Source organism: Chelonia mydas, chromosome 3 (assembly GCF_015237465.2).
Source record: "Chelonia mydas isolate rCheMyd1 chromosome 3, rCheMyd1.pri.v2, whole genome shotgun sequence".
NCBI classification, from domain to species: domain Eukaryota; kingdom Metazoa; phylum Chordata; order Testudines; family Cheloniidae; genus Chelonia; species Chelonia mydas.
This window is the reverse complement of record NC_057851.1, coordinates 130,686,734-130,711,658: the sequence shown is the minus strand read 5'-3', so window position 1 is coordinate 130,711,658 and position 24,925 is coordinate 130,686,734. Positions and strand designations below refer to the sequence as shown.

Below are 24,925 nucleotides of genomic sequence, written 5' to 3'. Positions count from 1 at the left end.
ACAAAAGTGTGTAGACTTATGAAATAGCCATGTGAACAATACTTACTGCCCTGTCTAAATGATTTTACCCTTTCTATTAGGTGGCCACTAATGGGATCATTGCAGTGAATGAACCATCAAAAGAAGAAGAATACCTTGGTCAATTCCCACTCAGTTTTGGAGCTATTGCTCCATTTTTGGCTGATCTGGACACTACAGATGGACGTGGGAAGGTGTTTTATAGAGAAGATTCATCCCCTGATGTCTTACAGCTTGCTGCAGACTATATCCAACGAGGTTTCCCTGAGGCCACTTTTGATCCAAGCAGTGTTGTCATTGTTACCTGGACGTTTGTGGCTCCTTACCATGTACGTGGAGAAGACCCCACTCTGGAAGGCAAGGTGAATATTAGACAGAGATCTAAGATAGACCAAGTGCAACAGAAGTGTACCTCCATGGTCCATTGTTTTAAGTGTCAATTGTAATATTTCATACTTCAAAAACAAAATTATTTCAGTTTAAATACCTTACCACTTCACTTTCTGTGCTTATCACAGCATTCACGAGAAGGAAATTTTTGGGAGGAGTTTCTCAGACGTATTTAAAAGATGTAAGCAGTTTGGCTTATAGCATGTGGGTGGAGATGAGGACAAAGCTCACATATTTTAACCTTTTTATTCAACTTCAAACTATCCTTGGGCTGTTATGTTAACTTTTGCGACACCCAAAAATATGCCAGATACTTGGAATAATCAGGGAACTTAGAGGTACTAAAGCCTGGAATTTGGGGCTAAATTAACAAAGAAACTTAATGTGGTGCCACTCAACATCATTAGATCTAACTTTCAGGTGCCTAGAAAATCACTGGGATTCACAAAGGCTGGATTTAGGCACCTAGGCTCCCTACACAATGAATGGAAGAGATGGGCATCTCAGAAGAGGATTCACAAAAGCCAGCACACTAGGTGATGCCTACAACAAAGATGGAAGATGCTAAGCCAAGGCGGGTGTGTGAAGCATTTCCCCCCCGTCTCATAGATAGGCGCCTAAGTCTGGGCCACAGGGAAGTGCCTCCTACAATGTGGGATTCTCAGCTGCAAATGCCCTCTTGGTGTGAGGTGCCTACGTTGTTTTAGTAAGAAGCTATCAGGGAGGGAGGAGGCGCAGCAGCACCCTCATAATGTTTAGTCCAGTGGTTAGGGTACTCACCTTGGATGTGGAAAACCCCCAATTCAAGTCCCTCCTCTCCCTGATGGCGAGAGAAGATTTGAATTGGGCTCTGGTGCCTCTCTGGTGAGCACCCTAACCACTGGGCTATGGGATATTCTGACAGGGGTCTCTCTGTCTCTCCTGTTGAAGCTGTTGCACTGATTGGGCCAGAGAGAGCAGGTAAATATGAGACTGACTCTGTAGCCTGATGTTTAGTGCGCTCACCTGAAAGGTGGAAGACCCAGGATTGAGTCCCCCTACCCCCTACTTTTTAAAATTTATTTATCCACTTTTCAACAGGGGAGACAGAGAACTCCACACTAGAGTATAACATGCCCCAGTGGCTAGTGTATGCGCCTGAGAGGTGGCAGAACCCACTTCAAATCTTTCCTGTGCCTCAGCTGGAGGGTGGTACTTAACTTGGGGGTCTTCCACATCCCCGGTGAGTACCCTAACCACTGGGCGAAAGGTTATGAGGAAGGTTGTTCTTCCCTGCACGCTCCTTTGTGTAAACTTTTCTGTCTTTGTGTAAACTTCTCTGTAGGGCCTGATCTGGTAGCTGATCTCTGAACATGCTTTCCAGACCAGGCCCTGCAGGTGAGTTAGGCAGAAGACTGTCTGTCTGTCTTTCCCTGGTTCGTGCATTGCTCCGGGGCTTAGGTGTCTGGATGGCTGGTGTGGGGCTGCAGTGCATGTGCTCAGGCAAAAACAGACACCTTGTGAACTTTTACTGCAGTTGAGGCATTGAGTGAGTTTTGGTGCCTACAGGTTTTGGGGGCAGCTGAGCAGAGGCTTTGTGAATCCCAGTGGGGCCTGATTCTGGGATTTAGGTGTCTAAAGTGGCAGTTAGGCACTTAAGTCCTCTTGTGAATCTAGCCCTTGATTTCTTTATGGATTGATCACATCTCATTCACCACAAATTCACATATCTGAAATAAGGCCTTCCATAGTAGTTTCTTTAAGATAAATGTATGATGATCCACGTATGCTTAGGGCTTAATCTCACAATTTATCCCTCCCTCCCAACCCCATCTTCTAAATCTTTTAGGTCCCGTTCTGCAAAGATGTGAGCACGTGCTTCGTTTTATGTACTGAGATTAGCTCCATTGTCAATGGGACTACTCACAGTGTGTAAAGCTAAGCATGTGCTTCTGTCTTTCCAGGATCAGGGACTTGTTTTGCCAAATATTAGTTTCTTGTGTCTGATTAGGCCATGGGCATAGCATCCACCTTCCCCAGAAGGGGGCCTATGCTTGGGGCAGTGGTAAACAGCTAAAGTCAGATAAATGGCCCTCACTGGAACACTGTCTCAGCAAGGGCCATGATTGCAGTGGCATGGATGTTCTCTACCAACAAATAATAAAATCCTCCAAAATCCTCCCCCACCCAACAGCCCCAAAAATAAAATTGCAGCTCAGAATTCAAAATTGGATGTGCTGTCTGCATCTAAACACACATCATGTACAGTCCAGTGCAGTACCACTAGGCCAGCTGATTCCTTGACGTCTCAAAGGCCAGTTTGTTGTGGTAGCTTTGAGGTTGTTGTTTTTTAATTTGGTCATTTATTTATTGGCTTAGTATAAACTGGGCTTTATGAAAGGAATGGTCTGTTTGGTTGACAAGTATCCTGAACATTGCTGCTGGTTATCCAGTAAAGCTTGCACTGTGAAGGGTCCTGTATTGGGTGTTGCCCCTCATTGCACACCTTTGGCTTTTGCATCTCCATGTGGGGCTTGAGATGCCCCAGAATGCACTGAATTAGAGAGTTTCATTGAACTATGTTTCATCAAATTTAAAAGGATAGTTTCTCTGCTCTCTTTCTGTGGATATTCCTTTAATCTCCATGTTGAGCTTCAGCTGGGATTTAAGTCCTTGAAGCAGAAGACATCTGATAAATGAAAATGTAGTAGTTTTGGAAAGTCAGTATGAGTATTTGATCTCACCCAGCCATTGTGTAAGGACATTTCTCACTTGAAAACTGAACATTTTTTTTTTTTGCCTTATTTTCGGAAGCTGTGAATTCAATATGCTATTCTGTGCAAACATTTGTAATTAGCATCTAAATTTGATACAAGATCTTCCAGGAACAGCCAAACCACTCAATTTTTCTGTCAAAAGGACTATTCAATTTGCTAAACATAGTACTGAACTTAGGGCTTTTTTAAGCATCCTAATGGCTATTTTACATTGACTTCAGTATATCTGCAGTAAGACTTTGATTGTGACATTTAAGCATAGTCAACACAAATGTGTTTTTGAAAAAAAAATTAAATCTGTTTCTTTGAAAAACTTCTCAAAGGAATTTAACAGTCTCTAATAATTGTGTAATGTACAACCCATTGTGTGAACCCAGATCTTGACTTTGATTTGTAAAGTGTCTTCCTTTTTTTCTAATCTTGAATATTTTCCCACAAGTAATGGAATTTAAATCTTCCCCACAGAGAAACACATTCCAGGCTGTTTTAGCCTCTTCTGATTCCAGTTCCTATGCTGTTTTCCTTTATCCAGAAGATGGTTTGCAGTTCTACAGTGCATACTCCAAGAATGCTGAGGAAAAGATTCCTGCTACAGTTGGCTTTAGTCAAGCCGCTACAAACTACTACTTGTGGATAAAACCAGGATCCTACAATACAGTTGCTAATGATGAAGAGTCCATCAAAAACCTGCATGAGTATGCTTTTTAAATAAATAAATAAATCCAAATCCCAGTTCTTGCCACTGCCTGACATGTTTTTATGCAGTCTGCAATGTGAGAAAATGTCATAGCTAATAAGCTTTCATTAGCTATTGTCTTAGAAATCATAAAATCTGATCGATGCTTTTGACCAAGATTTTCAAAAGTGGGTGCTAATGTTGTCTTCAGTGGGAGCTATTGGGTTCCCAGCCCTTTTGAAAATTGGGGCACTTTCTGAGAAGCCTAACTTTAGGCATCCCTTTTTGAAAAGTCTTGGCCTCTGTTCAAAGGTGTTGGAACTGCCTGTGGGGGGTGCTGCTGCTCCCCGGGGCTTGAAGTGGTTTTCATCAGATCCAGCGTTTACAGTTTGGTTCAATGGCTCTCAGCACCCGCACTGTACAATTTGTTCCAGCACCCGTGCCTATGTTTTTGTGGGGAAAAGGGCAGAAAGGAAAGAGAGCAATTCAGAAAGTTCAGAGTGCTGCTATCAAGATGAATATGGGCCAAATTACACCACCTTTTCTAACCTCCAGATATGTTCTAAAGAAGTTAGTTCTCAATGTAGATTAAACATGTTGGCAATACACCTCTACCCCGATATAACGTGGTCCTCGGGAGCCAAAAAAATCTTACCACGTTATAGGTGAAACCGCATTATATCGAACTTGCTTTGGACTCGAGCATTTCCGTTATTAATAGTCACTTCCCGCCCCCTGACTGACCCCTCAGAACCCCTGACCCATCCAACCCCGCCCCTCCTTGTCCCCTGATTACCCCCTCCAGAGACCCCCACGCCCGTAACCACCCCTCCCAAGACCCCACCCCCTATCTAAGCTCCCCTGCTCCTTGTCCCCTGACCGCCCCCTCCAGAGACCCCCCAATCCCTAATCATCCCCAGGACCCCACCCCCTACCCAACCCCCCTGCTCCCTGTCCCCTGAGTGCCCCGACCCCTATCCACACCTCTGCCTCCTGACAGGCCCTCCAGGACTCCAACACCCTATCCAACGCCCCCGTTCTCTGTCCCCTGACTGCCCCGCCCCCAGAACCTCCGAACCATCCAACTCCCCCTGTTCAATGACCACTCCCTGAGACCCTCTGCCCCATATCTAACCCCTCGGCCCTGGCCAGGCACCCTAAACATGCCTCTCAGAGCAGCATGTTGGAGCCAGACACGCGTGTTGGAGTCTAGAATCAAATATGTAGTGTTTTTCACATAGAATTTCTATTTATTGTTAAGTTACCTGACCCCTTATTTAGTGTGGTTGTTCTCTCTTTCTAGGAGCAGCAATTCTGGAAGGAAAGGAATCTGGGTTTTTGAGATTGGTAGCTCATCTAGTAGTATTGTGCCTGCCAAAATCAGCAACAGTCCAGAATTTGGTGATGATGAACAGTATCAAGGGGTGACCTCAAAACCAGCTGTATTGCACCATGACTCAGTTGAAATAAGCCGGCAACAAGTACCATATGATGTTCCCAGCAGAAGAGGGGATCAACAACATATTACATATAGAATTCCTCAGTCAGCTTCAGAAGATGACTTACAACCACACCACAAAGCTATAACAACAGAGACACCTCCAAGAGAGTCCTCTTTCAAACAACAGGCAGAACTCTCAACTGGGAAGACGCCGCCTCAGTTTCAGGTCCACCAGGTCCCTCAGCAGTATCCTCAGGTTATAGATGTGGAAGATATTGAAGATATTGAGGATACTGGGATTGGTAAGGTCATTTGTACTGTTTTAGGTTATATTAGGTTTGGCACCTGAGTTTTCCGCTTCCACCTTATTTTCCCACCCCAGCACCTCACTGTGGCTTCCATTTTGTCCTGAGACCAGCCTCCTCTATCCCCCTTATCCCCTTGTTTTCCGCTTCCCCCATCATGGGAGTATGTCGATGAAAGATCTGTATGGGCAGTGTGGGCTGCATGAAAAGTAGATTTATTTAAGGAGTGCTCTCTAAGCTGCTCGATATAGCCTATTTTCCCCCCAGGATGGCTTCCCACTGCATCCTCCATCCCATATTGGCTCTTTCTTTTTGATTTGCCCTTAGACCTCTGAAATTCCAGACAGATCTGTTTAGTTTTGGCAATGTTAGGGGGATGTATGGAAAGTTTCAAGTCCAATTGTAATACTTGACCACAAACATGTATGGCCAGTTGTGCTTACCACAGACTTGTCCCTCAATGGGTCTGTTCTCAGTAGCTTGAAGGATCGAATGCTGTGGAGAGACTAATGTCTCTGTGGAATAAGTGTGTTAATACTTCTGAAGGGCAATATAGTCTCAAAGTTATCTCTGTCTTAACAACATTTTTTATCCAAGTTGTTTTGGTTATTATGGTTGTTAAAGTAATGACCTGCATTTTAACTGTTGCAATATGTTGCTGCACTTAGTAAGGATTGTGTATGTATGATACAGACTGTTTTCACAGAAGTATAACTTTATAAACTCTTTATAGAACACAGATGACTTGATAAAGTCAGAGAACCCTGAGCCACCACTACAAAAGGCTATGTGCAATTTAGGATTCCCTGGTTTTGTGTGTTTAAAAGCTCTGTACTAGCAATGCCACTTGTTGAAGCAATGAATATAGCAAATGTGAAGCCAAGTGCGACACAGAATAATTATTTGAATGACAGGACTCAGAATGTTCCCTGACGTCAGACATGAGGATTGTTATATCTGTGAGCTTGGAAGAGCACAGGTGTGGGTTTTGACAGTGTCCCTTCTGGGCTGTCCCTTCTGGTGTGGGCTGGAAACCAGAACCTTGAGAAACTTTCCCCATGTTTAGCTTAAGGACCAGATTGACATCTGGCATTAATTGGTGTACTTCCATTGACATAACTTAAGACAGTAGAGCTCGACTGATTTACTGCAGCTGAGGATCTGGCCCAGTACCTTTTACTAGAATATTTGGGCAAATTAGTTATATATTGCAAGGCAAGCAAAAATCTATTGTAGTCGTTTGCCTTTCCCAAAAGCTGATCAAATGGGCACAATGAAATTCTGAAGCTAACTCAGAATTGTGTTGTGTTCTAGTTGGCCCTATTGTGAATCTTTATGGATGTTGTGGTTGTAATGTAATATGCAGAATACTAATTGGTTGGTCTTTCTTCCTGCAGTGTTCCGTTACCATACGGATGTCCAACAGACCTGTGCTAACAACCGTCATCAGTGTTCCGTTCATGCTGTTTGCAGAGACTATCCAAACGGGTATTGTTGCAGTTGTGTTGCTGGTTACAAAGGAAATGGCAGGCAATGTGTAGCAGAAGGTAATTTAATTTCTGAAAACTAAATAGTTGTACTAACATTTTGTATGAGACATTTAACGTTGTAATACGGTTATACGGATAAATAGGCAATTGATTTTTTAAAATCCTCTTTAGTATAGAATGGGATGAGGTTGCTGCATTTAAATGTTTTTGTAAGTACTAGTTGAAAATTATGAGTTAAGTAAAACTCCTTAAACGATCTTGAAAAATCTTAATCTTGTGTATTTATTTGAAAGCCATACATAAATTAAGTTTAAGTGGACACATAATAAAGAACGTATCCATGATGAAGATGAAAATGTAACTTAACATGGAGAAAGCATTGCTTTTTAGAACCTAGGGTCACAGTTGAAGTGCTTTCATACCACTGTCAATAGCACTGACTGCCTATTTGTTTTGCATAATAGTCTACTACTGACAAGAAAACCAAATTGTCCGCACAATTGCAGACCCTGATTCTAAGAGGGCAAGTCTCTGCTTGGAAGGAGCTTCTTAAAACAGACGTTTGCTTACACAATTACCATTTTTGTCTGCAGTAGAGTTAGCAACTATGCTTTAGAGAATTATGTCAGGGAAGGACAGCTAGGGATCTTCAAAGGGTATGTGCAACCCTAAGTCCTTTTTCTGCCTGACAGCTCTGCCACAGAGCTCCTCCGGGGAGACTACACTGGGGCCCATCGAGAACAAATTCCATCCTCCTCCTCCAAAGAACATTCAGTGGGTGGGGTGGAGGAGGAAAAGGAAGGAAAACCCCTTAAAACAATTGAAAGGCAGCAAACACAGATCCTGGTTCAGAATGAAAGAGTAAGAAAGCTGACTTTGCGAGAGACTTTTTTTTTATTATTTTAATCTTGCTGGGCTTATGCATTGGGCCATATGCCTTCTGTCTAAATAGGGCACATTAATGGGCAGTTGTCTTGTCAATTTTTGGCCTCACTTCAGATTTTCGGAATGATTTGTTTCCTTAGACCATTAGTTGAGAGGAGATACATGGCATCAAGAAGTCTCGCTTCACTAATCTACAGTAAAGTGTTGTATCTTACTACAAGAAGTCGCACTGCGTTCCTTGGGAACATTCTTGAGACTTTATTAGACCAACACAGATGAGGCTAACAGTACTGCGGTGAGGTTCTCTCTCTCATCCTGCTGGCTATCGAGTGTAGGCGCTCAGTAATGATGAGGCATTCCTCTTTTATAGGGTTATTGCAATGCGCACTGCTCTATAGTGGAAGCCTTTTTGAAAAGCATTCGCCCCACTAACGTGAATGCTGACACTGAGTGCAAGACTGGTCCAAAATGGATGGAAGTTACGCTTCCTAATATTTATTGTTACCCTACCTAATATTTATTGCTTGGAAAAGTACATTTTTCCATATAGTTATGGGGTGAAGAAAATATGTAAACGGCTGTCTGGAACATACGTCTACTGGAATAAACAATTAACAACCTAATGCCCTCAGTGTCTAGTCTAGTTCTCTCCCCCCTTTCGATGTAAACAGGAAGCAGACGAACTGGGAAGTGTTGGATATCTGTAAATTTCACATATAAGCAAATGGGAATACTGCAGTCTTTGGCAGCCCACTTCTTAAAATGTAATGAATATTCTTCAGGAAACTTAGTGACTTTAAGTATTGTGCATTTAGGAAACCAGGGATTTGTTTGTTTGTAGAGCTCTTATGACTATATGCTGGACAGCTTTGTTATCAAAGCTTTTATTCTAGAGTTGACACCTTAACACTTCATTTGTTAAAATGGGCTGTGGCAGCGGAGAGCCGGACACATCACACCTCACACAGAGCTTCCACGCTACTCAGCAGCCTCCCCAGACGTTAGACGTTGAGCACAGAGGCTAGAACAGCCTGTTATATGTGACACCTTAGCCACTACCGACCAGTGTTAGTATCTGAATTCTTAGTTTATGGGGCTTTGTGTGGAGAAAAATAATTGAAGGCTGCTTGGGCACCCTCAGTCCCAAAGCATAGGTTGAAGGCATTGGCGGGTAACTTTTTACCATTGCAGCCAAGGTGACACTTTGAATAATACACTGAATAGTTTAAAACTACTCCATTTTGCAATGGAGGTAAATATAAGAAATTGCACAAGCTTTTCAGCTATGCTTGTTAGGACAGCTGAACATCTAAAGGAAAACTAGATCTTGGTTACTCTTTGAATTTGGTAGACCTGCAAAGTTCACGGGGTGGCCCATCTCTAGAAAGAAACTTCTTTAAAAGGGATGCACAATCTGACTTTTACTACTGGAGTCAAAGTATGACTCCAGTTTCTCTGACTTTTTCAGCTCCTATAGCAAATATCTAAGCTGCTTGATTTTGTTGGCTCTATATTTAAACATGCTCGTGTGAGATCCAAAAAGGAATTTCTTACGTATACACTTGTAATCCTTCTAGTGACTCAATCTGTACATGCATTTTGGCTGTTAAGTAACTGACTAAAAGCTTTCCTTGCTTTCTGGTTTTTACAAAAGGCAAAAATTGCACTTAACTCAGTGTTAGTTACAAATTTAAACCAATCCAGAGCAAGGAAAATAAAAGATCTGAAACTAATGTAACTTGAACTTAATGCACGTACTTTATACATTAGAAAATACCACAGCACCCTAAATACTAATCCAGAATACTACCTCTGTGCAAAACTAGTGACGAATTGTATATGACAGAATTTTGAGGAAAGTTGAGGTATGAAAAATGTGGGACTATAATGGTACTCAGTGTCACCTTAAATACAGCAAAGCCTGCCGTGACCACAATAGGGACCATAAAAAAAATCTTGGTTGCTTAATGGAAGTAAACTTCAAATAAAGGAGGAGCAAATTTGTACTCTGTAGCTCTGAAGATACTTTAGCACAGTGGTTTTCAAACTTTTTTTCTGGGGACTCAGTTGAAGAAAATTGTTGGTGCCCGCGACCCAACAGAGCTGGGGATGAGGGGTTTGGTCTGTGGGAGGGGCTCAGGGCTGGGGCAAAGGGTTGGGGTGCGGGCTGTGGGGAGGGGCGGGGAATGAGGGGTTCAGGGTTTGCGAGGGGGCTCTGGGTTGCAGGCTCTGGGGTGGGGCTGGGGATGAGGGGTTTGGGATGCAGGAGGGGTTCTGGGTTTGGGGGGGCTCAGGACTGGGGCAGGGGGTTGGGGTGTGGGAGGGAGTCAGGGCTCTGGGCTGGGGGTGCAGGCTCTGGGATGGGGCCGGGGATGAGGTGTTTGGGGTGCAGGAAGGGGTTCAGGGTTTGGAGGGGGCTCAGGGCTGGGGCAGGAGATTGGGGCGCGGGGTTGGGGGCGTGGACTTACCTCCAGCGGCTCCTGGTCTGTGGCGCAGCTGGGGTGCAAAGGCAGGCTTACTGCCTGTCTTGGCACCGCGGCCAGCAGCAGGTCCGGCTCCTAGGCAGAGGCACGGAAGCGGCTCCGCGCAGCTATTGCCCGCAGGCACCGCCTCCCCTCCCCCCCCCAGCCAGTGGGAGTGCGGAGCCAGTGCGCAGGGTGGGGGCGGTCTGAGGAGCCCCGTGGCCCCCCTGCCTAGAAGCCTCACCCGTTGCTGGCTGCTTCTGGGTGCAGTGCAGTGTTGGAGCAGGTAGGCACTAGCCTGCCTTAGCTGGGCAGCAGCGCCGATGGGACTTTTAACGTCCCGGTCAGTGGTGCTGACCAGAGTCGCTAGGGTCCCTGGGTGCTGAGCAAGGCAACCCAGTGCCTTACATGCCGTGACCCCATACCTGGTTGCGACCCAAACTTTGAAAAACACTGCTTTAGGGCAGACTCTGAAGGCAGGAATTTATATAATTAGGGGGTTTACTGTATGGCATTCAGATTTTACTGTATGGCATTCACTATTTGCAGATGCTACACCAGGGGTTCTCAAATTGGGGGTAGGGACCCCTCAGGGGGTCATGAGGTTATTACCTGGGGGGTCGCAAGCTGTCAGCTTCCAATCCAAACCCCGCTTTGCCTCCAGCATTTATAATGGTGCTAAATATATTAAAAAGTTATTTTAATTTATAAGGGGGTCACACTCAGAGGCTTGCTATGTAAATGGGGTCACCAGTACAGAAGTTTGAGAACCACTGTGCTTTCACAACACAGCTTGTTTATTCAACTATCTATCCCTGGGAAAAATGAAAAAGGACAAGATCTAATTATTGTAACTCTGCCCACTCTCTCTTTTTCGTAGCAATGAAACTGTAATTGCCTATGCAACTTTACACCTCATTTGTAGGTGGCTTGTATGTCTAACTCTGTGAGCATCTGTCTCTTGCCGTGCATGTTGACACTAATTTTCTACTTCCGATTTGCACAAAATTAATACACTGATTAGAAAACGTAGCTCTGAACAATGTGTTAATTCTGTTTTTACTTTGTGAAATTCTTTACCTTACATTGGTGTTTTTGATTTACCAGGTTCTCCTCAGCGAGTGAATGGGAAAGTGAAAGGGAAAATCTTTGTAGGAAGTAACCCAGTTCCAGTTGTATTTGAGAACACTGACCTCCATTCTTACGTTGTGATGAACCATGGGCGAGCATACACTGCTATCAGCACTATTCCAGAGGTGCTGGGGTATTCTCTGCTTCCTCTTGCTTCTGTTGGAGGTATCATAGGATGGATGTTTGCTGTGGAGCAGCAAGGATATAGAAATGGATTCAGTATTACAGGTAACTTTTTTTTTATTAGAACTTGTTTAAAAGGCTGCTTTATACTTTTTTTGTGGCTTGAGGCAAGAGAACTGTTAAACTAGAATACTTTGAAGTAAATTATTAGAAAGATGCAGAAGCTCCCTGTTTCCTGACTAGTATTGGTTGGTTGGTGCTATATCAAACCTTCTGACCATTTCTTCTGCTGATATAGTACAGATATCTGGAATTTTTACTTTGCACTAGGCACAAATGCCTAGTAGTCACCCAGAAACCCTGAGCACTGAGTCAAAGTGGATTAGCCAGTTCCCATTCAATGAACTGATATTATCAGAAAGCAGGTGACCAAGTATTTTGGGAGGCCTGGGTATACAGCACCTCTGAAAATTGGTCTGTGTGTGTTAACAGAGTAAAATTTTCTGTTGCCCTTTTTTTTTTTTTTTTTTTTTTTTTTTTAGAGGTAAAAATGGATGGAATTTGAAATCAGCACTTGATACAGAGGCGTGAGCCAGGATCCTTTCTTTTTCTTACTTCACATTGTTGGAGTTTTCTCAGTGTCTCACGTGGTGGCTAGAACTTACTCTGAATTCACCAGCTTGTACAGATGCAGCAGCTTTTCAGTTGAGAACTCATAATATGTCTAGATGTAAATCCCTAGATAACTGAAAATCATGTCACTTAGCAAGACCAGGTGGATGAGGTCCGGGGCCCCATGGGTGTGGGGGCTGTGAGCCGGTTTCAAGGGATCCACCAAAACAAACCAGAGAGCAGGGCCAACGTTAGACTCACTGGGGCCCAGGGCAAAAAGCTGAAGACCGAGCCCTGCCCCTCAGGGCAGAAGCCGAAGCCTGAGCAACTTAGCTTCGCGGGGGCCCCTTGTGGTGTGGGGCCCCGGGAAATTGCTCTGCTTACTAGCCCCTAATGCCAGCCCTGGCTTTTAATCTACTGGAGATGCAGAAAAACAGTTGTTGTGGTGCAGGTGGGCCGTGGAGTTTTCATAGCAGTCGGGGGCGGGGAGGGGGGGACTAAGAAAGAAAAAGGTTAAGAACCTCTGTTTTATTGAACCAGCTTCTGTTGGTGAGAGTGACAAGCTTTCGAACTTACACAGAGCTCTTCTACAGGTTTGGAAATTCCAGATTAAAAAGATATTGCCTCACCCACCCCGTCTCTCTAATATCCTGGGACCAACATCCTGGCTACAACACCACAGTCACATCACTTGAAAGATAAATTTCCCTCGACTTGCATCTTTAATTTGTTCCTTCTTAATACAGCTGGCTATTTGGCAGTTGTGTAAATAGTCATAAAAATGTAAATGGCTCTTAATTCAATAAATCACAACTGTTGCAAAGAGTGGAGAATCTTTCAGCATAGGGAAACCTTTATATTACAGAACTAGCATAAAGAGATGCTCCTCCCCACTAAATACTAAAGACTTAAATCTGTAGAGTCATTTTTAAATTATACTTGTACACAAATTTATAAAATTTAAAATGCTAATGAAGCCAATGGGTCTTGTTGTACCCTGGTATGGCAACAAAGCTGGCCTTGAGACACTTGAAAGAAGCAGCTAACAAGCAACAAGATAGAAAGGAAACACCCTCAAATGAAAGTTCGGTGTAAATGTTTTGGTGTCCTCAAAAATTCAGTATTTACATTTGTTCCTTTGCAACAGCTGCTGCCTGCTGACATTGCCTAAAATGTGGTGAGATTTTTGTTTATGATGCCACATGAAAAGAGTCCTGAGCTTTCTCAGACTGTACACTTTTGCTGATGTTTAATATTATCCTAGTTTATCAATGTGCTATGGGGAGGCTATCCTTCTAATGACAGGAGAATTAGAGCCAGAGCACCCGTTCCTGAGAGGTGCTGAGCACCTGCAACTCCCTGCAACTGAAATGTTTGCTAACCACTTCAAGTCTCTTGGTAGTTATCCCTAAATGGGCAAACCTGTTTTTTCCCCTCTGATTACTGTAAAATCATTTGGGGGCATATTTATTGCCTTGTATAGAGAAATCTTTTAAGTAAGGCACCAAACAAGGTGTATAACACAAAGGGTGGGATTTTCAAAACTCCCAAAGTCTTTTAGGAATACAAGTCCCCCTGAATTTCAGTACGAATTGTGCTTCTAAGTGAGTCTGGGATTTTTGAAAATCCCACCTGTAAACAAAAATACAACACAATGAGATGAAAGCAGAATTCGAGCCTGAAAGGTGAACTTTTTACCTGCCAAGACTGGAGTGCAAGGATCTGTATTTTCTCCTACAACAGCAAAAAGACTTTCAACCCAGATTCTCTGCTGTGCTCAGCTTTTGCTTGACACAAAAAAGATGTGGGGTTATTGGGGAGCCAGTTACAGCACCCTGATTATCAGGGTATAGCTGTGCTGAGTCACCATGTAGGTTAGATATTTCAGTTGCTTATAGTCCCAAATGAACTATATGCTATCTCTGTCCTGGCTAAGCCCCCTCCTTGGACCTCTGTGCTGGGCTGGCTATACAGCCACCGGTAGCTAAAAGGTCCCCATGCTGGGGGTATTCTCAGCTAGATGGATTTGGCTCCTTTTTAGCACCTGCAAAGAAGAGGCCAGAATGCAATGAAAATCTGGCCCTATGAATACCTAAAACATATTAGGCTTTAGGTGCTAATGATATCACTAGGGGAAATGCTGCAGGGGAAGTGCAGAATCTTCAACTGCAGTTTTGGCAGGCAAGTGAGAGATTCACTGATTTTTGTTAAAATTCCTATACATTTCAGAAATATTTTTGTAATTCAATTCTGCATATAACTAGAGATGGGCCTGAATTTCTGGATTGATTCAAATTCTCAGACCCATCTGTGAATATAATTTGATTTAGAGTTTATGCATTTTTTTAATTTGATGCTTTACAGTTCTGTGGTACAAATTTTGTCAGCCTCATCAGTATGTTAATTGAATATAGAATTTTTTTCTTGTTTTTTTGTGTATTTATTTATTGACTTCCTGGAAGCTAGTTCAGGAATTTATAATGTACATTTCGATTTTTTTAAAATTTGGGACCAGAAATGTTCTGTCTGTTTTAAATCAGTGTTCTCTTAATAGAGATATTTTCTCTAAAGAATAAAACCACTTTTCAACTATACCACACATGATAAGACTTACTGTTGTATATTTTGGCTCTGCCTCAACTCTTCTCTTGATCTGAAACCTTCTCTTCTGCCTTATTTACAGTTCAAAATGTTTAGTACATAAAAGTCTGGGTTCTTTTACTATACTCAGTGATAGTGTGTCAATGGCAATTTCTAGAACAATAATTTTTCCCTTATATGGAAAAAAAACCGTGAACTATTAGAAGATCTTGCATAATAGCTTGGAGAAAATATTTGCTTTTTTTGGTTTGTTTATTCTTTTTTATTTTTTTGTTTTGAAGGGTTGTGGGCAACAGTTTGACTAGATGGATTCAAACTTAGTCATGGTTTGCCTAATCTTGATTTCTAGGTGGTGAGTTTACACGGCAAGCTGAAGTTACCTTCCTTGGCAGTAATGAGAAGTTGGTTATCAAGCAAAAGTTCAGTGGAATCGATGAACATGGTCATCTTACAATCAGTACAGAAATGGAGGGCAAAGTACCCGAGATCCCATTTGGTGCATCAGTTCACATAGAACCGTACAATGAGCTCTATCACTCTTCTAGTTCTGGTAAGAAGCAACATGAATTAATGGAGGTGATTATCAACCATATTCATCAGAAGAGAAAATAAGAATCTGAAAAAACATTGCCTGTTACATAGGTTCATACCTCTTTTCAGTGTAGAGTTTACTACCATATACTTGTTCTTTGGCTCTTTGGAACAACTCAGTGAGAATGTTTTAATAACCTTTATCTCTGAAAATTGCATGTTCTTGGTCTCTTATGTGAGGTTTTGAATTTTTTTTTAATTATGTGGTGTCAAAAAATGCTGGACTGACAACTCTAGAGACACTGAAGGGGCCTTTCTTTTATCTACAAAACTGATGCAGTGTAGACAGCAGCAGTGAAAATTTCCTGCATTGCTTACTGTTGTTTCAGTTCTGATCTAGAGAGCTCAAGAGGAGAGGGTAATTTGGTTTTTCATCCTATTCTGTCCTTGGTCTGTTTTCTAAGCCCTGGTCTACAATGGGGGCGGAAGGGGGGTGGGAGATCGGTCTAAGTTACACAAATTCAGCTACGTGAATAATGTAGCTGAAGTCAACGTACTTAGACCTACTCACCGTGGTATCTTCACTATGGTGAGTCGACTGCTGCCGCTCCCCCGTCGACTCCGCCTGCGCCTCTCGCGGTGGTAGAGTACAGGAGTCGACAGGAGAGCCCTCGGGGGTCGATTTATCGCGTCAAGACTAGATGCGATAAATCGACTACTGCTAGATCGATCACTGCCAGCCGATTCAGCAGGTAGTGTAGACATACCCTAAGACTACCATTAACTGTACGTATTGCTGTGAGGCTTTTTGCAATGCTCCACTAGGAACTGGACTGAGACGTACGTATCAGTTCACATAGGTCAATTACCAGTTATCTGGTAGTAACAACTATCTGTCACTGTGACTTGGGCAGGATATGAATGAGCAACGTGGAAGCAAGAGGCTGTATAGCCCATTTCCAGTTCCTTGTGCCACCCCATCTCCGCGTCTCTCTTCCTTCAAGAAACTGCAGAAATATGTATCTGCTAAATTAGACCTCACATAATCATAAACAGCTGCTTATTTCACCAGTGATAGTGCCAGCCTATTTACTTAGCTTGACACGCCTTGAAGAAGCTTATAGCATACTGGACTTGTCTGAATAATGGGCTGCCAGATAGCAGGTATTCACCTTTTTGGCCTAAATCCTGTGAGCAGATCCATGCAGGTGGTGCCCTGTATCCATTTAGAGCTCAACTGACTTCAGAGGGGGTTGGGCATTACAATTAATCCAGGCAGACCTTCTTGAAGGATCACGGCCTTGGTCTCTTTTTCACCATACAGAAAACTGCTATGGAACTTGCAGATTTAATAGTTCTTATATTTTATTCAGGATTTTATCAGAAAATCGAGATAACACATTGAAATGAACAAAGAGCAAGTGTTTTTGGTATTAGTGGCTGCTGTTCTTTTTAGATTTTTTGAACATTCAGTGACTTGTTTTGGTGAACTTGCATAACAAGTTTCTTAAACTGAATTTGCCTTTTCTCCATGTCTTACCAACCATACAAATTTGCTAAATTCTGTTTAGATAAATAGTTAGCACACTGTTTGAAACTCTGATACATGAAAACAAAAGACAGGCCAAATCAAGTGAAATTTCCTCCTTTTGAATAGAGAAACATGGCAGTGCTTTCAGGGCTGGCTCTAGGTTTTTTGCCGCCCCAAGCGGAATGCAGCCGAAGCCAAAAAAAAAGGGCCGGAGTGCTGCCGAAGCCAAAAAAAAAAAAGCCGGGGGGGAGGCTTGGTTTACTGGTGCCTAGAGCCGGCCCTGAGTGCTTTATAGCTGCTTGTCTGTAAAATTCTGTTTAATACTACCTTGCTTTGATCCATGTCTGCAGATGGAAATGGGCTTTGTACTCTCCCTTTCCTCTCTTATCCATGTGGTATTTATTGTATTTCAGTGATCACATCGTCTTCTACCAGGGAGTACACAGTGACAGAACCAGAACGAGATGGGATTTCTCCCTCCTACACTGTAGCCTACCAGTGGCGACAGACCATCTCATTTGACGAATGCATTCATGATGACTCACATCACGCTATTTCTGCCACACAGCAACTATCAGTAGACAGCGTCTTTGTCCTGTATAATAGGGACGAACAAATTCTGCGATATGCTATGAGCAACTCAATTGGCCCAGTCAGTGGTACGTATATGATAATTCTTCAATTTCTCTTTTGGGGCTTGGATTGTGGGAGATAAACTCCTTTATATATGACTTTGCATTAGCTGGATGTTAATGAAATAGATTATATAGCTGCGTTACTTACCTGGAATTAAAAATGCCTATGGACCTTTCTTAAAAAAGGTCCAGAAATACTTCTTGTCAATTGAGCACCTAACTTCTATTGAATTTAAGTGGGATTTGAGTGCCTAACTCATAGGCTACTTTAAAAATACCAGTATGAATCTTTTCCTTACTAGTACATCCATGGAGAATTTTCATTTACCTCATGTACTTTTATCTTTTAAACAAATAACAGTTCTGTCGTCAATGAATCCCTTTTTATACTGTATGGGAGCACAAACCCACTGCATCAAAAAACAACCCAGTACTAGAATGAATCATGTGCCATTAAACAGAAGCTAGTTTCTAAGAGCCATCTTTCAGCCAGTCATAGCATTTCATTTCTGGATGATGTGCAATAGCCAATTATACAAAATGTTTTATTTGAGTCAAATGATAAACTTGTTTGTGTGTGTTGGGTTTTCTTTTATTAATTTTGGTTTTGTTTCAATCTGACACTTATTTTAAAGGATATTTGTGCAAAGGTTGATAAGTCTGGTCAACCTTAATGACAAGTTAGTGAAATTCTTTTTTGCAGGAATTAAATTAGGTATGAATGAAGGAACAATTTAAAAATACAAACCAAGTGAGTACAGAAAGGAGTATGTTAGTTTTTGACAGCAAGGATACAGGTAGAAATAAGGCATCCCTAGCTACTTAAAAAAAGCACCCCAACCAATATAATTTGCTTTGGGCTTTTCTGTCTAAAAGTGTCAACTGTATTGTTTTTATAATTTACCCATGTTCCTTTGTAAAAGTTCTTGGGAAGACCTTGTGCTGTCATATTTGAGGTAAAAGGCATGACTGATAGTTGACCTGCATCTCAACTGTAGGAACCCCTCTCCCTGATGAGTCCAACTGGCACAAAACTGGCCCCCACACATACTGCAGGTGTAAGCAATCTCTCCTCAGTCTCTGCCTCAGTCCTCATGCTGCTGCAGGGATGGATTCAGACTTTAAACTTCCCTTTAAATAAGGGCTGTAAGAGACTAATGTTTGTCAGATAGTCACATTTAACTTGGCCTCATTTTAGCTTCTTCAGTGGTTAAATACAATCTCTTTGAACAGATGGTTCTGCTGATATCAGCCGAAATCCTTGCTACACTGGAACCCATGGTTGTGACACCAATGCAGTATGTCGTCCAGGAACAGGAAATCAGTTCTCCTGTGAATGCTCTGTAGGCTTCCGTGGAGATGGACATATTTGTTACGGTATGAGAAACATTTATGCATCAGAATAATGGCTTGTGTAGATTCTGCTTGTCATCGATGGAATATATTAACCCTCAGAACCGACCCTTTTGGCCTGGACTATTAACACATGTCTTGAAAATCTTGCTATTGGAATATGGTTCTCTAAAGCTTTCTGAGGCAGAAATTCTTTCACTATGTGTTTTGTATAGTGCCTAGCACAAAGAACCCTAAGGTTAACTGGAGCTTGAGTGCTATCATAGTATAAACAAATAATATTAAATATTTAAATAAGGTTTTTGCTTTTTTTCCACTATGAATAAATTCATAGTGGGGGAAGAAGACAGTTCAAAATAATTACACACATTCTTTCCTTGGTGAGCTTGTGTGTATATTAGAACTTCGTAATGACTGACAGAAATTTTGTAATATTTTTGCCTTTCAAAATCCCGAAGGTTTTTTTTGCTCTGCTACCAAACCTACATACACAGCATATTCCTGAAAGGATTGCTATTTTCTGCTCACAGACTACCTATAACAAATGTTACTATGGCCTTGATCAAAGCAGTTAATATTGAAATCAATAGCAGTCTTTCCACTATCTTCAAAAGACCCAATAAAATCCAATCTTTAGGTTATTTTTTGTACCAGGCTCAGTTAGTAATGGATTCCAGTTTGAAGATTTGTGTGAAGACCAAGTGAAATTTTACAGTTTAAAGCACAGTTTTCCCAGTCCACAGAGTCTGGCCATACTCTGTTTATAATATGGTTGGGCCACAATTGAGGTAATTAATCATTGTTAAATTCATTTGTTTTGCTTGTCTAGTCTGAATCGGTATTCCTCTTGGTTTACTGGATCCCCTTATGCCATCTCAGCTGTTGCTGACTGGAAAAACTTGGACCAATAACCAATGCTGTAAGAGCTTTTCTAGATTAAAAGTGCTGCTCTGTATATATGTTAATACTCCACGGGTTGCTTTGCTTTTTTCAGATTTTATTGTGAAGCAACCTCAATTTAGCTGCTTATAAAAGAGGAAGCAGTTTTAATGAACTGTTTAAAACCTCAAAAAGAAAAGGAGTACTTGTGGCACCTTAGAGACTAACCAATTTATTTGAGCATAAGCTTTCGTGAGCTACAGCTCACTTCATCGGATGCATTCAGTGGAAAATACAGTGGGGAGATTAATATACACAGAGAACATGAAACAATGGGTGTTACCATACACACTGTAAGGAAAGTGATCAGGTAAGGTGAGCTATTACCGCAGGAGGGCGGGGGGGGGGGGGAGGAGGAAACCTTTTGTAGTGCTAATCAAGGTGGGCCATTTCCAGCAGTTGGCAAGATCGTCTGACAGGTTTCAGAGTAGCAGCCGTCTTAGTCTGTATCCGCAAAAAGAAAAGGAGTACATCACTTCATCGGATGCATTGTATCCAGACTCCAACGAGAGACTGCTGAACTGGAATTAATTTGCAAACTGGATACAATTAACTTAGGCTTGAATAAAGACTGGGAGTGGATGGGTCATTACACAAAGTAAAACTCTTTCCCCATGTTTATTCCCTCCCCCTCCCCCCCCCCCCGTTCCTCAGATGTCCTTGTCAACTGCTGGAAATGGCCCACCTTGATTAAGCTCAGTACCAATGTGGACACAAGAACAAATGGATATAAACTGGCCACCAGGAAATTTAGACTAGAAATTAGACGAAGGTTTCTAACCATCAGAGGAGTGAAGTTTTGGAATAGCCTTCCAAGGGAAGCAGTGGGGGCAAAAGATCTATCTGGCTTTAAGATTAAACTCGATAAGTTTATGGAGGAGATGGTATGATGGGATAACATGGTTTTGGTAATTAAATATTCATGGTAAATAGGCCCAATGGCCTGTGATGGGATATTAGATGGGGTGGGATCCGAGTTACCCAGGAAAGAATTTTCTTTAGCATCTGGCTGATGAATCTTGCCCATATGCTCAGGGTTTAGCTGATCGCCATATTTGGGGTCGGGAAGGAATTTTCCTCCAGGGCAGATTGGAAGAGGCCCTGGAGTTTTTTCGCCTTCCTCTGTAGCATGGGGCACAGGTCACTTGCTGGAGGATTCTCTGCTCCTTGAAGTCTTTAAACTACGATTTGAGGACTTCAGTAGCACAGATATAGGTGTGAGGTTTTTTGCAGGAGTGGTGGGTGAAATTCTGTGGCCTGCGTTGTGCAGGAGGTCAGACTAGATGATCATAATGGTCCCTTCTGACCTAAATATCTATGAATCTATGAATCACTACAAAAGGTTCCCCCCCCACCCCCCGCTCTCCTGCTGGTAATAGCTCACCTTACCTGATCACTCTCGTTACAGTGTGTATTTTTTCATGTTCTCTGTGTATATAAATCTCCCCACTGTATTTTCCACTGAATGCATCCAATGAAGTGAGCTGTAGCTCACAAAAGCTTATGCTCAAATAAATTTGTTAGTCTCTAAGGTGCCACAAGTCCTCCTTTTCTTTTTGCGGATACAGACTAACACGGCTGCTACTCTGAAACCTGTTTAAAACCTAACGCCCCCAGCTGTGTCTCCACAAAGTCTTACTAAGAATCCTGGATGGGAGCACTGAACTCTTTGTACATGTAAAACACTAGTTTATGGATGTCTTGGGCTATGCAATGGATATAATTAGTAGTACATTATTTAGAAAAGGACATAGCTGTGGTACCTCAAATACTGCTTGTGATAAGTGTAGATAAATATTTATTTTTAACGTACTATCCAAAATCTTTGCAACTGTCTTGATTTTTTTTTTTTTAAGCCCAGGGCAACCTCTGTAAACAAGAGATAAAGAAAATTATCTAGGAGAGGGAAAATTATCACAAAGGTCTTTGGGTTACCCTTGCTTTTTGGCTCTGATAACATTTTCACTTCCAGAGACTATTAAATGTATAATTATTATGTAATTTTAAAAGTGTACCTCTCCTCCTTTTAGTTAAAAATTGAATATAGCTGTTTCATTAGAGCTACCTACTATCATAGAACCTGTATTTTGTTAGAGCACTCTAAATAATTTGTAGAATGGGTAAAGAATTGGAATCTAAAGCCTCGTTTCAAATAGCCAGTTGCACTATCTTAGTATGTTTGGGAAAAATAGAAGCCATTGGAACCATCTTTTCAAGACTGGACTCTAAATAGAAGCAGTTCTGAAAAGAAGTCTGTTCTTCTCAGTTGTGTGGCATTCCTGTTGTTTAAAATCTCACATCTTAAGTATTTCACAGGACTCTGCAGTTTAATGTATGACTTACAGAGTAATAGCTATTTTATACTTGGTAACTTCTCAGTGTAAAATATGTTATTAGTCTGACAAAGCTAAACTGTGATAATGTGCTGTTTTGTTTGACTGACTCTCATAATTTAAAGGAGTACTTGTGGCACCTTAGAGACTAACAAATTTATTTGAGCATAAGCTTTCGTGAGCTACAGCTCACTTCATTGGATGCTCACGAAAGCTTATGCTCAAATAAATTTGTTAGTCTCTAAGGTGCCACAAGTACTCCTTTTCTTTTTGCAAATACAGACTAACACGGCTGCTACTCTGAAACCTCTCATAATTTAGTCCCTCCTATGTATCCCAGGTCACATTAGAAATTCCATAGATGCCTACACTAGGGGTCCTCCTGGCTGGAGAGCTATAAAACATGATCATATAAAGCTTGGAATGCATGACTTACAGTGAAAGTTATGAATCAATATCACATCTGTACAGGTCCTCCACATGTTACATTTAGTTAAACTATAGTTGGTAGCTGCTATATGGCACAATTTAATAAAATATTAGTCCATTTTATTTTCTGAATGTGTGATCTCTGACAATTACATGCAATAAATTATTATGCATTAGTGTAGCTCTCCACAAGTAACAAGCCTCCAGCATAATCAGTGATGCTCATGCTGTACATAGCACATATATGAACAACAAAAGATATCATTTATTTTAAAATCTAACTTAAGATTACAGCAGCAATTGTTGGTTGAATCCATATTGTACAATAATGTTACACTTTACTGCTATAGCTTTGTGCAATCATGTCATCTTAGGAAAGGAACCTTTATTGGCCTGTGGAAAGTTCTTGAATGTCTCTTTGGAAATGTTAAAGAATAACAACACAGCTGGTGTATGGATTGGTTTCTTAGATTACTTTTATTAATCTATCTATTTATTTATCTGTTGGTAGTTGCGTAATGCCCTTGTTTCTAGGATCCACATTGTTCACCCCTAGTCCACTCAACTAGAATCTTTGTTACACTCTCCAGATGTTGATGAGTGCTCAGAGCAACCGACAGTGTGTGGCAGCAATGCAGTCTGTAATAACCAGCCAGGAACTTTCCGATGTGAGTGTGTTGATGGCTATCAGTTTTCAGATGATGGACGGACTTGCGTGGGTGAGTTTAGTTCCAGATTTTCTTAAATCATTTACTAGCAGGTTTTGGGCAATGTGGACCATTACACAGAGCACAGATGTGGGAGTCAGGTTTCGTGGGTTCTGTTTCTGATTCTTGCTGTTACTTTGGGCAAGTCACTTAAAGGTGACCTTCAAAGAATTTTTATAACATTAGGTGTGTGTCCTGTTTTCACAGTTTAAAGAGCCTTTTAGTACTCACTGCTTTTTCCTTGTGAAGATGCACTGTAATCAAGCCACCTCTCAAACATCTTTTTGATAAGCTAAACAGATTGAGCTCTCTAAGTCACTAGAAGGCATTTTCTCTAGCCCTTGAATAATGTTTGTCTCTTTCCTACAACCTTTCCAATTTTTAAATGTACTCTTTAAAATATGGACATCAGAATTGTACGCAGTATTCCAGTATCAGACTCACCAATGCTGTAAACAAAAATAAAGTCACCTTCCTATTCCCCTGTTTATACATCCAAGGATTGCATTAGACTTCAAAAAAGCAGACTTTAACAACTCTGAACTAGTAGGTAAGGTCCCATGGAAAGAAAATCTAAGAGAAAAAGGAATTCAGGAGAGCAGGCAGTTTCTCAAGAAGACAATATTAAAGGCACAACCGCATACTATCCCAATGCAAAGAAAAAAGAATAGTAAGAGGCTATTATGGATGCATTAGGATCTCTTGAATGACCTGAAAGTCAAAGAGAATCCTACCAAAAAAATGGAAACATGGACAAATTATGAAAGAGGAGTACAAAAGAATAGCACAGGCATGTAGGCACAAAATCAAATCTGAAAACCTAAGGCACTAAATTAATTACACCTCGTAAGGGACATAAAAAGAGGCTTATAGAGCCTTGTATATCAGGAGCAATAGAAAGATGAAGGAAAATGTAGGTCCACTATGTAGCAGGAAAGGAGAGTGCATAACAAATTATATTAAGAAGGCTGAGGTGTTTAATGCTTAATTTGAGTTTAAAAAAAAATTGAGAACAGATACTTAAGATTAATATTAAGAAATGGGAAGGAACACAAGCCAGCATAGGGAAAGAACAGGTGAAATAAGAATTAATTAAGCTAGATGTGTTCAAATTATCAGGACCTGATGAAATTCTCCCTAGGGTACATAAGGAACTAGCTGAAGCAATCTCAGAACCATGAGTGATTTATCATCAAAGACTTATGGAGGATGGGTGAGGTCCCAGAGGACTGGAGAAGGACAAAAATAGAACCTGCATTTAAAAAAGGGAACAAAGAGGACCTGGGGAGTTATAGACCAGTTAACTTAACTTTTTGATACTTGGAAAGATACTGAAACAAATCATTAAATAATTAATTTTTTAAGCACCAACAGGATAATAGGGTGATAAATAAATACATTTGTCAGGAACAAATCATGCCAAACCAACCTAGTTACCTTCTTTGACAGGTTTACTGGTGTAGTGGATGTGGGGGAAGCCATCAACATGATTTATCATGATTTAGTAAAGCTTTTAATGTCCCAAATGACATTCTCCTAAGCAAATTAGGGAAATGTGGTCTAGATGAGATTATTAT

General features: G+C 41.5%; 1 protein-coding gene across 1 annotated transcript in view; it reads left to right on the top strand.

Annotated features, from left to right (window-relative positions):
• The window catches only part of NID1 (nidogen 1), an 80,714-nt gene that overhangs the window by 11,483 nt on the left and 44,306 nt on the right, over nt 1-24,925 (top strand). The window contains exons 2-10 of the mRNA XM_037895290.2: nt 81-380; nt 3,630-3,859; nt 5,144-5,583; nt 6,984-7,133; nt 11,531-11,782; nt 15,240-15,440; nt 17,366-17,611; nt 18,821-18,964; nt 23,232-23,360. Coding sequence (XP_037751218.1) covers nt 81-380; nt 3,630-3,859; nt 5,144-5,583; nt 6,984-7,133; nt 11,531-11,782; nt 15,240-15,440; nt 17,366-17,611; nt 18,821-18,964; nt 23,232-23,360 — 2,092 coding nt within the window. The remainder of the gene's footprint in view (nt 1-80; nt 381-3,629; nt 3,860-5,143; nt 5,584-6,983; nt 7,134-11,530; nt 11,783-15,239; nt 15,441-17,365; nt 17,612-18,820; nt 18,965-23,231; nt 23,361-24,925) is intronic.